Consider the following 14,439-nt stretch of genomic DNA (forward strand, 5'->3'; position numbering starts at 1 on the left):
TAACAGCCCACAGGAGCTGGGAAAAGTATATGCCTTATAAAGAAAATAAATGTCCCTTCCCTCACTGATTGCTAACCATATTGACAATATTTAATAGCATAGGCTAGTTAATATAAACACCTTTCAACCATACTGGGTAACCTAAACTTTACTGATATTGGACGGAAACCAATATGGTGCACACATGTTGTTGTGAATGTCACAGCCAACACAACAGCAAACACATGGTCGAAAGCTCCCTCTGTGTTTCCAGCATGATTTACAGACACCCTGGAAGACTGGATGGCATCTCACCAACGGGCAGCTAGACACCACACGCCTTTAATCTGTGGGCCATGCAGATCTGACAAGATGCGGTTGGGATGTTTGGGTCTCTCTTCCCCTGCATCGCTGACCTGGGAAACAACCACCTACAAACTAGGCTAAGTCTGTAGCATCGAATAGAAGAGCAAGGCCAGTCTGCTTCCCTTGGCCCTTGTCCCGACACGCTGCATCCACAAGGATGGGAGCGATTGTGGGAGAGCGAGTGAAATGGAGGATGAGACAAGGATGTGATTAATTTTCCCTCTGCTTCTTTCTGAAGGACACCACTCTTTCCACTGAGAAAAAGAGCATGTCCTGGATGTCTCCTGAACGGGGACCAATAAGAGCCTTGGTCGGTCTAGCCAGCACCAGTCATCCTACCCCCTTTTAGGAGGTGGACGACATGGGTAGCATACAGACTAATATTGTGGTTGGGTACTGAGACACATATACTCAATGTATTTATTGATGAGGATGTGGTGTCCTCTTTTGGTTGGGTATGTTTAACTGCCATCAGTCTGTTGACATGACTTCCATAAACAAAATCATCTCAAATATTCAAAATTGAGGACACCGTCAGTGCGCTACTTTGCACCACAGACAGTTGAGGCAGTGAGCGAGTGAGTGGAAATGGTTAACAAACTGCTCTTTCCCACGCATGATGACTTCTATTTTTATCTTCCCAGCACCACATCACACAGCCATCTCATTAGCCTATTAGATCCCTTAGCTTTGCAGACATATGGATCCATTTCCCAGGCCTTGACCTCATCCCCTCTGTTTTTCCCTGCCTCTCCATCCCATTCTCTCTCTGTCAGAAACAAGTTTAGCACTTTTTCCCTTTCTCCTTCCCGTCCTCTGAAGTCACAAATGCTGCAGACAGACTAATGTAACTGCAGATGTGTAATGTCTTCCCCAGAGACGTGGGTACACCACATCGCAGCCCAGGAACGGACTGACCCAGCCGTCAGTAAACTGAGGGGGAAGAGAGGGTATTCTACATTCAAAGAGTCAACTTTCAAAGCTCACAGTCATAAACATGTGTGATCGATTCTCTCTCAGTGTGCTTATGTGAAATACAAAGTTTGACAAAAGTGACCCATACTCATAATGACTCCTCCTTGAGGCAAGAGAGGGACAGAAGGAGGGAGAGCGGGGAAAAGAGGGAAATAAATAAATACTTAAAAGAGTACAGACCCGAAGCCCTGAGGACAGAGCTGTGACAACTGACTGTATTTTTCATTCAAATTAGGAAATTCAAACTTTTCCTTTATTTTGGCCTCTAATTATCTCCCTCCCTCTCTCATCCTCTAATTTCTCTCTCACTGACTCTTTCCCTCACATCCACCTTTCCCTACCCGTACCCACTGTCTCATTAGCTGGGATGTCATGAGTCAGACCCCCTCCCCTCTCCCCCTAGCCTGTAGCCTCTGTCCTGTCCCACTGTGGTTGTTAGTCATGGAACTGGGACTGTGCCTACTGGACAGACTGGGTAGACACTTTCTCACACAGAAGAGAAAACTGGGGCAAAGATTTCAACAGCTGTCTTAGCTATGTAGCCAGAGTGGGGCACGGGGTATATGTTCAATCCACAGTCAGGTACTGGGCTGTCATGGTCAACCAGTAGTTGGATGGTAGTCTTTACCACCATGGCACAAATCATTAGACTTTTCAGTGTCTTGAAACTAGTTTTTGAGAAGTAATAAAGTATTTTCCATCCATAATCTTTTCTTCAGATGTTCATGGATCACTGCTTTGGGTCTGATATCACCTTCCAGTTGTCTAGTATGTGCCTTAAATGTAGACCAGAGTGTATAGCACAGTGGTCTTCCAGGGTCAGTCAGTATGGGGAAACACTGTAGGCCGCATAAAAGAAAACATAACCTTGTGCTTGTCTTGGCATTTTGGGCCGATGCAGTCCTTGTCGTGAGTGTCTTTTCAGCTGTGCATTGACGCGAGGGAATGCTCTGCGAGGCATTCTGCGGTGCAGTTACTCCTAGCCTGTGGCTTTGAATGGGTGCCAGGCATTCCTTCATATGGCTGTCGAATATGATTAATGTGTGATGTGTATCCCGCTAGTCCACAAAGCAACAATCTCTCTATGTTACTGTACGCTCCCACGGCAAAAACCTTACATGGCCTACCTCCATGCCATTTAATCTTTTGCTATCAAAACTATTTGCTCATTGGAGCATGAAATGGGTTTCCTCTGCTGGTAATGAGTCTTTGCAGAATGTATTCCAAGTTTATTTCAGAGAATCGTTTCCTAATGACTGTTGTTTCTGAAGTATTTTTATCTGAATGCCAACATTAACTATGTGTATAATGCCAGCGTTAACAAGGACCATTTGGTTGCACGGGTTGGCACCTCTCAAACAATCAGCTGTGTTATCAAGCTGAACAACACCTTTCTACCAATAACCATCTTGTAATTCCGACTCCGCTGATGTTTAATAGGGAATAATATTAAGTAATTGATGTTGTTAAATTGTTGCTCACTTTGCTAATGTTGTCTAGATTTGCAGTTGTAAGATATAGGAAAGTACTGCACCAAGATGGCTGCTGTTGGCCTGGAAGGCTGTACTTAAAATCCAATCTGCCTCCGGGGAGTTGAAACTCAATGTCATTCCCACTCACGCTCATAGGCAGGGATTAAATAGCACTGAAGCATGGGCCACACTCCTCAAACCCTCTTATTTGTGCCACTTATAATATTCCATAAAATTTCAATTTTAAGGAATATTGTGAAGATTGGCAGTTACTAACCTCAATTCCGGCTTCAACTTCGACTCATCTGCCATGGGCTCTTTCTTTAATTCCGGGCTACCCAAGAGAAAACGCCAGCAAAAAATAGGCAGGAGAGGGGGAGTCCAGGCGAGATTAAGGCAAAGGGAAAACCGGCCACCTCTTCCCTCCATTCTATTGGCCAATCACTTGATAATAAGATGGATGACCTCCGATTGCGAATTTGCTATCAATGGGACTCTCGTAACTGCAATATTCTCTGCTTTTCTGAAACATGGCATTCAGACAAAATGCCCCCCATGGCTATCCAACTCAATGGATTCTCCATTCACCGAGCGGACAGGACAATGAATTCAGGGAGATCGAGAGGGGGAGGTGTATGACTCTTCATCAACAGCAAATGGTTTGCTGAAGTTTTGACCTGTTGTTCATCCGTCTTGGAATACCTAATGGTCAAATGCTGACCCTTCTACCTCCCGAGAGATTTGTCAGCTGTTATCGTGACTGCTGTATATATTCCACCTCAGGACAAGAAAAACTACGAGCTGGAACTGCACCCGGAGGCTGTTTTTCTGGTTGCCGTTGATTTTAATTCCGCGTTATTAAGACACGTGATGCCCAACTTCCCTCAACACGTCTCCTTCACCACTTGGGGCGATAAAGTCCTAGACCACTGTTACTCTGCCCACAAGCACGCATACAAGGCCCTCCCTTGTCCCACCTTTCATCAAATCAGATCATGACTCTATACTCCTGCTTCCTCTCTACAAGCAGAAGCTCAAACAGGAAGTACCCGTGACATGTTCCATAGGGAAATGGTCCTCCGAATCGGAGGCTATGCTACAGGACTCCTTTGCTAGGGCTGATAGCATTGACGAGCTAACCACCTCCGTCACTGGCTTCATCAGGAAATGCATCACCGATGTTGTCCCACAGTGAAGGTTCGCTGCTTCCACAATCAAAAGCCCTGGATTAACACCGAGGTTGGCGCTAAACTAAAGGACAGGGCTACCACACACAGGGCTATCACAGCCAACCCCGAGGCTATGGCTGAAGACACAGCTAAGTACAACAAGTCCTGCTACGACCTCCGCAGAGCCATCTGTCACGACTTCCGCCGAGGCTGCCTCCCCTCCTTGTTCGGGCAAGCTTCGGCATTCGTCATACCTATTTGTTGCCGGGGTAGATATTTTCCCCTGTGCCTATTTATTGTTGGAGCTACCATTACAGTGTATTGCCAGGGTAGATAGTTTCCCCTGTGCCTGTTTCGTTTGTCGCTATCCAGCGCATTCTGTGTAAAGACGGAATAAACTCTGTATTCTGTGATTATCCTCCTGCGCCTGACTCCTTCCATCACACTCATCACACCATCAAACAAGCAAAAGGACAATATAGGAAAGTGGAATCCTATTATACAGGCTCCGCCACCTGCAGCATGTGGTAGTGGCTACAGTCCATTACGGATTACAAAGGAAAACCCAGCTGTAATCTGCCCAACGGAAAACAACACAGAGTCGTGAATGAGGGCCCCCGCCGACCCAGAGGCCTGGGTGATCTCGCTTTCCTAGTCCGATGTAAGGTTTTTAATCAGGTCAACACTTGCAAGGCCATGAGGCCGGATGGTATTCCAGGGCGCATTCTCAGAGCATGCACAGAACAGCTGGCAGGCATATTCACGGTCATTTTCAACCTTTTCCCAGTCTGTAATCCCCACGTCTCAAGCTGACCCCATCATTCCTGTTCCCAAGAACTCTAAGACTACCTGGCACAATGACTACCGACCTGTAGCACTCACATCTGTAATCATGAAGTGCTTTGAAAGGCTGGTTATGGCACACATTAATTCCATCATCCCAGACACCCTAGACCCACTCCAATTTGCATACTGCCCCAACAGATCCATAGACGACGCAATCTCAATGGTATTCCACACTGCCCTCACCCACCTAGATAAGAGGCTATGTGAGAACGCTGTTCATTGACTACAGCTCAGCGTTCAACACCATAGTCCCCTCCAAGCTCGTCACCAAGCTTGGGACCCTGGGACTGAACACCTCCCTCCCTCACACACACACACACACACACACACACACACACACACACACACACACACACACACACACACACACACACACACACACACAAACACACACACACACACACACACACACACACACACACACACACACTCACACACTCACACACTCACACACTTAATTTGCTCACACACATAACATGCACACACATTCATACTGACTCTACACAAACACACACACTCACATACGATCATAATTTACTCTGCTGCAACTGTTTATCATATATCCTGATGCCTAGCCACCTTAACACTATATCTACCCCTACCACTCCAGTATACCTGCACATTGTAAATATGGTATTGGCACTGACCCTGGAACTGGCCCTGTATACAGCTTCCTTACTTTCTCGTGTTCTTATTTCTATTTATCTTATTTGATTTATTATGTGTTTTTGTCCTACATTACTTTCTTTAATAGTACTACTGATATTGATTACTGCATTGTTGTGAAAGAACTTTCAAGAAATACATTTCACTGTACTTGTGCACGTGGTAATAAAACTTGAAAATTGGTCTTTGTGATGGAGTGGGTAGCACACAACACAAGCGATCTACCACAATATTGCAACTGTTTCTAAGTGTAAACTTCTTCCCTATGTGTCCGTTTGTCTCCTTTGTCAGTTATTGATGGGTTAAGTTGTTCGAATAAAGTCATTTGAACTAGATTTTGAACTGATGAGCTATGTCTGTGACCTCTGGTGTCCCCTCTTACCGGTGAGTCGATCTTGAGGAGTGCGATGTCGGACTTCTCGTCCACGTCTTTGATCTTGGCGTCGTAGGTGGCGCCGCTCTTCAGCTCCACCTTTACTCGATGCTTATTGGCCACAACGTGGGCGTTGGTCACGATCTGTCCATCCTCTGACACCACGAACCCTGAGCCACTGGACACCGCCACCTCCCGCTTAGAATACGCCATCCTGAGAGAGAGGGAGGGGGAGAGAGGGAGAGAAAGAGATAGATACATTTATAGAGAGAAAGGGAGAGATTAATAGAAATAGGGAAGAGAAGACAGGGATGGAGAGATGAAGACAGGGAAAGAGGATGAGAAGCAGAAGGAGAAATATGTTAAAAGGGAGGGTTTTGACTTAAGTGTTTTCCCAACTAGTGTAGGCTCACATCCAGGTGGGCTGTAAAGTAAACTCTGGTATGTGTCTACAGATATTCAAGGACGTACACACACACACACACACACACACACACACACACACATTTCAGGACTTTTTGGAGTGTAAAATGTTTTCACCATAAATCCTATTTTCCCTAACCCTAAACCTAACCCTAACCCCAAAAACCCATAACCCTAAACCTAACCCCAAAATCCTAAACCTAACCCTTAAGTTTAAAATAGCATTTGAACAAATTCAGGAACTGAAAAAAGTAATTGTTTTCCTACCTTTCCAGGACATTAAGGTCAAATGTTAGGACACTGGGGTCCAGATCATTTAGGAAAACAAGTGCACACGCACACACACACACGCACACATACACACAGGTGCCGCTCTTACTTGCGGTAGAGTTCAATGTGAACGACGGCCGGGGCGATCGTCTCCACCACGTCAGCGATAAAGTTGTATTTGTGTCTCAGACTGTTTGGGTTGTCCTGGGCTAGAGATACAACAACAGAGACAGGACGTTGGGATAAACATTTACTCAAACACAACCACAAACACAAATACAATGAAATGATGTAACAGCAATGCAAGAATAAGCCCAGTATATGAAACTGGTCTAAAAGAGAAATGGAAAAGATGACAGTCAGTTTGTGGCATAGACAGAGTCTATCCCGTGCTTCTGTCTCTGTCTGTAAGTGCCTTTGATTCTTCCGTAAGAAGATAAGTCAGAAAATGTTGATGACTTACCATGTAATTACATCATACTGAGAAGGCATACAAGTATTTTTCCAGGCTGTGAATTACTGTAAGTCTTCTCTGAAGATTATCATAGACATCTTGCTTTTTAAGTAAAAACAAGATAATCATGCTTTATCTCCTTCATCTTTCCACACCCCCATCAAGTCATTATGTTTAAAATATAGAGGTTTTGTCATACAATCCTACACCTTGCTGTAGTTTATAAAGGTTGTTTAGTTCAATTATTTTACGTGCCACCCAACAGCAAAGAGGCGCCCATAAGCTTAGAAGAATGTGTCTACCAATGATTAGAAGTTATTCTGAAATCTCTTTATTCTAACTTTAATGTTACTGTGATGGGTTGTGAAAAAAGAAAACGTTTTACTTGAGGCACAGTTAAACCAACACAAGAGTAAAATGAGCACAGTCTTGGCATACTGTATCCTACTTAATTATAAGTTCAGAATACCCCATTTCTTTCCTGTGTAAGAGGAGAAATTCCGTGATGGCATTCATATTCCATATCTTCAGGATAGCTGTAATTTGCCCCAAGATATGGGAATAGTATGATGGCATATGTCCCTGCTTCAAATGTTTAAGATATTTTTTTATATACATTTTAGTCATTTAGCAGACGCTCTTATCCAGAGCAACTTACAGTTAGTGAATGTATACATACATTTTTCTTTTCATACTGGGCCCCCGTGGGAAACGAACCCACATCCCTGCCGGCCAAACCCTCCCCTACCTTGGACGACGCTGGACCAATTGTGCGCCACCCATGGGTATGAGTACAGATATGAGTGCATCGGTCCGTGGGCCTGCTCCGGTATCTAGACCTGAGATCAGTCTGAAGTATCTAAAGAGGTCATCCTTTAGCACTTGACCTCTTCATTTTTCTATGTTATGATGATATTTGGCCCGTCCTCTTGACACAGACAGACTGATTTGTTTCCACAGACACATCACTGCATTGGAAATGAAGGAGAGTGGGTTTGGGCCAGTTGATGACGAAACCTTTCTTGCTGATTTGGGAAAATCACAAACCAGATGTAGTCTGTGTGTGCTCCTTCCATAGCCGAGCAGGTTACTGTTGCCAGTGTTGCCTCGTCTGTAGACCGTGACAGGATATTTCTTAATGAGACACTCTGTCTGAGGAGCTGGGGCTCAGATCAGGTCAACAACTGCTGGAATAAAATTGACCGCTAGACAAATAGAAAAGCATATGGACCAAGGATGAGAGCATCTACTGGAACGTCAACTCCATCCAAAATCCTGAATATCATTGGAATGCCTTTGAAAAGGGGTTTTAATAACTATCCGTTTTTACTGTTCTGAAATTATGGAGGACATCTGCATAAGCCTCCTTACAGAATGATATACATACAGTATGTTGAGTCGACCCACATGTACTGTCTGCCAGCAATTGACAGAGTCAAATAAAATATACTTAAAGATATCCTATACACACACGCACACACACACACACACACACAGTTAAACCGAGATAATGGCTTTTTGATTTAAGTGTTCTGACCCCAGGCAGGCATGCTTCAATACAGACTGAGAGAGAGTAGAGAGAGGAGGACCATGGGAGACCCTCTTAAACAGCTATACAAGCTATATTTAAGGTATTCAAGCAACAGGCTTCAGGTCTCACTTCTAATTGAACAATGTCATATTGATTAAATAAATCAAAACCGATCATCATGTCAAGGTGTAGATGTAGCCTGTCTATTGTGGCTCCCTGAAACATCCATGTTGTCCTATCCGTGCTCCTGTAGCCCTCAACTTCACCTCCTCAGAGGTGGGGGAACCGGACAAAAGAGTGGAGGAGGATGGAGGTAGTATAGTTATTCCAAATGGTTCTGTGGCGCCACATTTTCTCTCGACTTGTCTCGTTACGTCTATGCAACATGTAGCAACACACAAAACCACTCATAAGCTCATGCGGCAGGTAGTTTAGCGGTTAAGAGCGTTGAGCCAGTAGGCTAACCGTAAGGTCGCTGGTTCGACTCCTCGAGCTGACTAGGTGAAAAATCTGTTGATGTGCCCTAGAGCAAGACACTTAACCCTAATTGCTCCTGTATGTCACTATGGATAAGAACATCTGCTAAATGACTCAAATGTACAAATGTAATGAAACAATGAACTTGTTTAACTAGTCATGATCTCCATGGGCCAGCTCAGTAACCTCCTGTCAAAGAGACACTCCACCCCTGGTATGTATCTCTCCCTCTATTAGACACACTCTGTCCATCTCCCTATACTTCCCATACGTCTGCTATACAAACTCACTGACCTCTCCAAGAAAACAAACCTGATTCTTGTATCAAGAACTCCCCAACACACACCGTTCTGCCTGCCTGTCCACACTGTTGCTGCTTTATGAGTTTTTCCATAAGGAAGCTGCTCTTCCTGTAACCCATCCTACGGGCAGAGGGATTGGGTTGCAGTGTCAGTGGGGTTGTATTCCCGCTGCAGTATCACTGTAATCCAGGTACCTTGCTGCGAAGCTGTGGTGCAGCAAATACACACTCACTAAGTCTTTGAAAGGGTCCCTAAGTCACATTAAACATATTCCCTGAGCCGTGTGAACATACACAGAAAAGCCCAATCCCAATTCAATCCCTAGACCATTGTTTCGTGATAACCCTGCTGATGAGAGAAAGTGTATAGTCTAGAGGACTGGGTAGTAACCTAAGGGCTGTGAGTGTGCCTTATATGTGGGATCTCAGTGTGGGAAAGGAATAGGGAAAGGAATATGGAGAATGAGAAAGCAGAGGAAGGGGAGAGGGAGAGAGAGAAAGAAAGAAAGAAAGAAAGAAGGAAAGAAAGAAAGAAAGAAAGAAAGAAAGAAAGAAAGAGAGAGAGAGAGAGAGAGAGAGAGAGAGAGAGAGAGAGAGAGAGAGAGAGAGAGAGAGAGAGAGAGAGAGAGAGAGAGAGAGAGAGAGAGAGAGAGAGAGAGAGAGAGAGAAACAGAGTGATGAAGGGGAGAGTAACAGAGTGATGAAGGGGAGAGTGGCAAGAAAGAGGCAGAGACGAGAAGGCTGGGAGAAAATACAGTATGTGCACGATCAGTGTACTGTACATGATCCACCAAGCATAGTCACAGACAACTCACATTCTCCATTCTCTAACTGTACACCAACACAGCTTGCCAATGTAAAGCTAGCAAGCCCCAATCACTCACTAGAGCTGTGCATTATGTTGCTGTTCCTTTAGGTGTGCATTGAAAAGAAATGCATGAAAAGGTTGTTCTCAACATCCTAAAGTTGTGTTTATTCTCTTACCTCTTATCAATACATCTCAAACTTGTTTCTGCAGGCCATATATGCCATTCTGTGACTAAATTAGTTATTTAAGAAAACACACAACGGGCCCACAGGACAGCAACATTTGACCTAAATCCTGTGCCAGTTCAAACAACTTGCATAATCGACAACTTCAGAAACCAGATGCAAATGACATCATGCACCAAGTGTAATTTCATGTGTTTGCTTTAAGAGAGGCCATTGAGGCCAGTGGTCCGGAGCCTCTCTTTACTTGGCCAGGGGCCTTCATGTAGCTTGGCACAGAGCTGCACTCTGTTTTCTTAGGCTGGCTGGAGCTGGAGAGGAGCTGGATCAAGTGTTTGCATCCCAAATGTTTGCAAAATCACTGAGGAGACACTCTCTGACATAACTTTGGCATGCCTTGTGTGTCCTTGTGTTGGAAAAGGTATACACATGAAGACATTAAAAATAGATAGCCTACTGCCATGCACATACAGTACACATACATGAACTGTCTGACAATGAATCAGCGTTTCCGAAGTACTGTGATACGCATTGAGCATGAGCACACACACAGTAGCTGGCGAAGTGAAAGTTTCCATGCCTACACTCTTAGAAAAAAAGGTGCTATCTAGAACCTAAAAGGGTTCTTCAGCTGTCCCCATAGGAGAACCCCTTTGGGTTCCAGGTAGAACGTTTTCCACAGAGGGTTCTATGTGCAACCCAAAAGGGTTCTACCTGGAACCAAAAAGGGTTATCCAATGGGGACAGCCGAATAACTATTTTGAACCCTTGCGGTCCAACTATGAACTAAACACATGGGGCCCGATTCTAACTTAGGAAATTAGGCCTTTCTTACACACGCCTTTCCTAAGCACTTCTCACTAGTTGGTATTCAGACTAACCTTATGAAGTTGCATAAAGGGCTTTGCAGGGGTGATTCCCTTCCGCATGCTGAATAAATTAAATTCAACTGCTGCAAACCCTCCCACTTGTTGGACAACAGATTTTCATTCAATAGGGTTTTCAGTACATTTATCTAAAGCCATCCCTTTAAATACGGTGTACCTTTTAATTTGAATTTTGTCGACAGACTCAATAGAATATATCGAGAGAACAGGTTCAGAATATTAGCGATCAATTATAGAAAGCCATCTAAAAACAGTATATGCATATTCGTCTTTGTTTCAGCCCCAATTGGTAGCTTTAAAAATACTCTTATCTTGTCGATTATTTAGGGTTAGGAAAGTATTTATGAATCATAAAAAAACTGGTTTGGAGAGTGTAGTGTATTGACAATATGATGGTGTTAAAGGTTTTTAGATGGAACTGAAAGAAGGTTGGTTGTTCAGGCCAGAGGGGGGATGTTTTATGATGTTATTTGAAATGTGCCGCTTGGAGGGTGACGCCCGAGGGGAGACTGGTGATTGGCCAGAAGAGGGGGTAACCCTTATTTTGGTATTGTCTATATAAGAAGGGTTTTAGACAATAAACCCCAGAGCAGCCCTAGAATGGGAGGACACTGTTCTCCAGACCTCGCGAGTCTGTCACCCATGCTGAAGCTTGTGATCTGAATAAACCTTATGATCAATGTTCAGTATGAGCAGACTCCTTTTGTTGACAGCAATAATTGCCACCACTCATCATATACGACAAGAGTCTTTGCACATGAAAGAAAGGAAATAGTGTTTTGATTCATTCTGAAAATTGCCACATTCAGTTCTTTAACCCATGGTAATGTTGGAAGACTAGTGTACATATAATTATAATAGGGAGAATAGTGTACAATAGTAGGCTATACCCTTGTCTATTGCCTGCACTAACCATGGAACATTGCGATGACATGGCCAAGTATTGCGCCAGGCGTCGGGTTCAAACTGTTACGGCTTGGTCTGAGCTCCGCTCCATAACGATTTAATTAGCCTTCATGTCTTTTTTTAAAATCAACTGTTACTAATAATCCTCAGCAACAACCACATGCACGTGACAGCGTTTACAGAGGAAGCAAATGAAGGTAAACTAAACAATGGAATTAAATGGATGATAATGTAGGCTATACCAACTGAAGGGAACTAACAGTAAATTGGCAGTTGAATATATGTGGTTATTAGGCCTACTGACGGTCGATACTGATAGTGGCTAATATTTAACATGATAGAAATAGGAAACAGAGAAAGTCTGGGTAGCATATAATTAAGATATTCGAGAGTGTTAAAATATTTGAGAATGCCCATCCCTGCAAGTTAAAAGGTTGTACAATTTAAATTCTGCACAATGGCACAGCATTTCATAAACTTTACTGTGGGAAGTTGATATGCTTCAGTTTGCTGCAATATGACTAGTTTCACATTTGTCTCCAGCAATTATAAGGTTAAATATATCTAAAACAAGTGTCAAACGGATTACTCATTGACCTAGCTCTTATCAATAGCTCTTATCAAGTTGTAAATTACAGTGCATGGAGAATGTTGTTATTTCTATCGGGAAAACAATTCTGTAGATGCCTTTTCCACTCTCGCTAGACCTTATTCATGGTTTCCTCGTGCGTAAAGGTGGTGGAATTAAGTCAAGGTCAGAATACAGCATATCTGTAGACATACCTCCGCCTCACCTTCATTTATTCTACATGACATGACCAAAAGTATGTGGACACCTGCTCGTCGAACATCTCATTCCAAAATCATGGCCATTAATATGGAGTTGGTCCCCCCTTTGCTGCTATAACAGCCTCCACTCTTCTGCGAGGCTTTCCACTAGATATTGGAACATTGCTGCGGGGACTTGCTTCCATTCAGCCAAATGAGCATTAGTGAGGTCGGGCATGATTAGGCCTGACTTGTAGTCGGTGTTCCAATTCATCCCAAAGGTGTTCTATGGGGTTGAGATCAAGGCTCTTCCACACCGATCTCGACAAACCATTTCTGTATGGACCTCGCTATGTGCACACGGGCATTGTCATGCTGAAACAGGAAAGGGCCTTCCCCAAACTGCTGCCGCAAAGTTGGAAGCACAGAATCATCTAGAATGTCATTGTATGCTGTAGCGTTAAGATTTACCTTAACTGGAACTAAGGGGCCTAGCCCGAACCATGAAAAACAGCCCCAGACAATTATTCCTCTTCCACCAAACTTTACAGTTGGCAATATGAATTGGGGCAGGTAGCGTTCACCTGGCATCCGCCAAACCCAGATTTGTCCGTTGGACTGCCAGATGGTGAAGTGTGATTCATCACTCCAGGGAATGTGTTTCCACTGCTCCAGAGTCCAATGGCGGCAAGCTTTACACCACTCCAGCCTACGCTTGGCATTGCGCATGGTGATCTTAGGCTTGTGTGCGGCTGCTCGGCCATGGAAACCCATTTCATGAAGCTCCCGACGAACAGTTATTGTGCTGACGTTGCTTCCAGAGGCAGTTTGGAACTCGGTAGTGAGTGTTGCAACCGAGGACAGGCGATTTTTACGCGCTACGCGCTTCAGCATTCGGCGGTCCCATTCTGTGAGCTTGTGTGGCCTACCACTTCGCGGCTGAGCCGTTGTTGCTCCTAGACGTTTCCACTTCACAATAACAGCACTTACAGTTGACCGGGGCAGCTCTAGAAGGGCAGAAATTTGACGAACTGACTTGTTGGAAAGGTGGCATCCTATGACGGTGCCAGGTTGAAAGTCACTGAGCTCTTCAGTAAGGCCATTCCACTGCCAATGTTTGTCTATGGAGATCGCATGGCTGTGTGCTCGATTTTATACACCTGTCAGCAACGGGTGTGGCTGAAATAGCCGAATCCACTAATTTGAAGGGGTGACTACATATATATACACTACCAGTCAAAAGTTCAAGGGTTTTTCTCTATTTTTACATTGTAAAATAATAGTGAAGACAAAACTATGAAATAACACATATGGAATCATGTAGTAAACAAGAAAGTGTTAAACAAATATTTTATATTTGAGATTCTTCAAATAGCTACCCTTTGCCTTGATGACAGCTTTGCACACTCTTGGTATTCTCTCAACCAGCTTCACCTGGAATGCTTTTCCAACAGTCTTGAAGGAGTTCCCACATATGATGCGAACGTGTTGGCTGCTTTTCCTTCACTCTGCGGTCGACTCAACCCAAACCATCTCAATTGGGTTGAGGTCTGGGGATTGTGGAGGCCAGGTCATCTGATGTAGCA

General features: G+C 44.1%; 1 protein-coding gene across 1 annotated transcript in view; it reads right to left on the minus strand.

Annotated features, from left to right (window-relative positions):
* LOC311110771 (serine protease HTRA1A-like) overlaps positions 1-14,439 on the minus strand; it is a 32,674-nt gene that overhangs the window by 15,944 nt on the left and 2,291 nt on the right. Inside the window, exons 2-3 of the mRNA XM_084153336.1 lie at positions 6,649-6,748; positions 5,856-6,060 (exon numbers count right to left, since the gene is read on the minus strand). Of these exons, the coding sequence (XP_084009462.1) occupies positions 5,856-6,060; positions 6,649-6,748 (305 nt within the window). The remainder of the gene's footprint in view (positions 1-5,855; positions 6,061-6,648; positions 6,749-14,439) is intronic.

This window comes from Coregonus lavaretus (genome assembly GCF_964263955.1).
Source record: "Coregonus lavaretus genome assembly, chromosome: 36".
NCBI lineage: Eukaryota > Metazoa > Chordata > Actinopteri > Salmoniformes > Salmonidae > Coregonus > Coregonus lavaretus.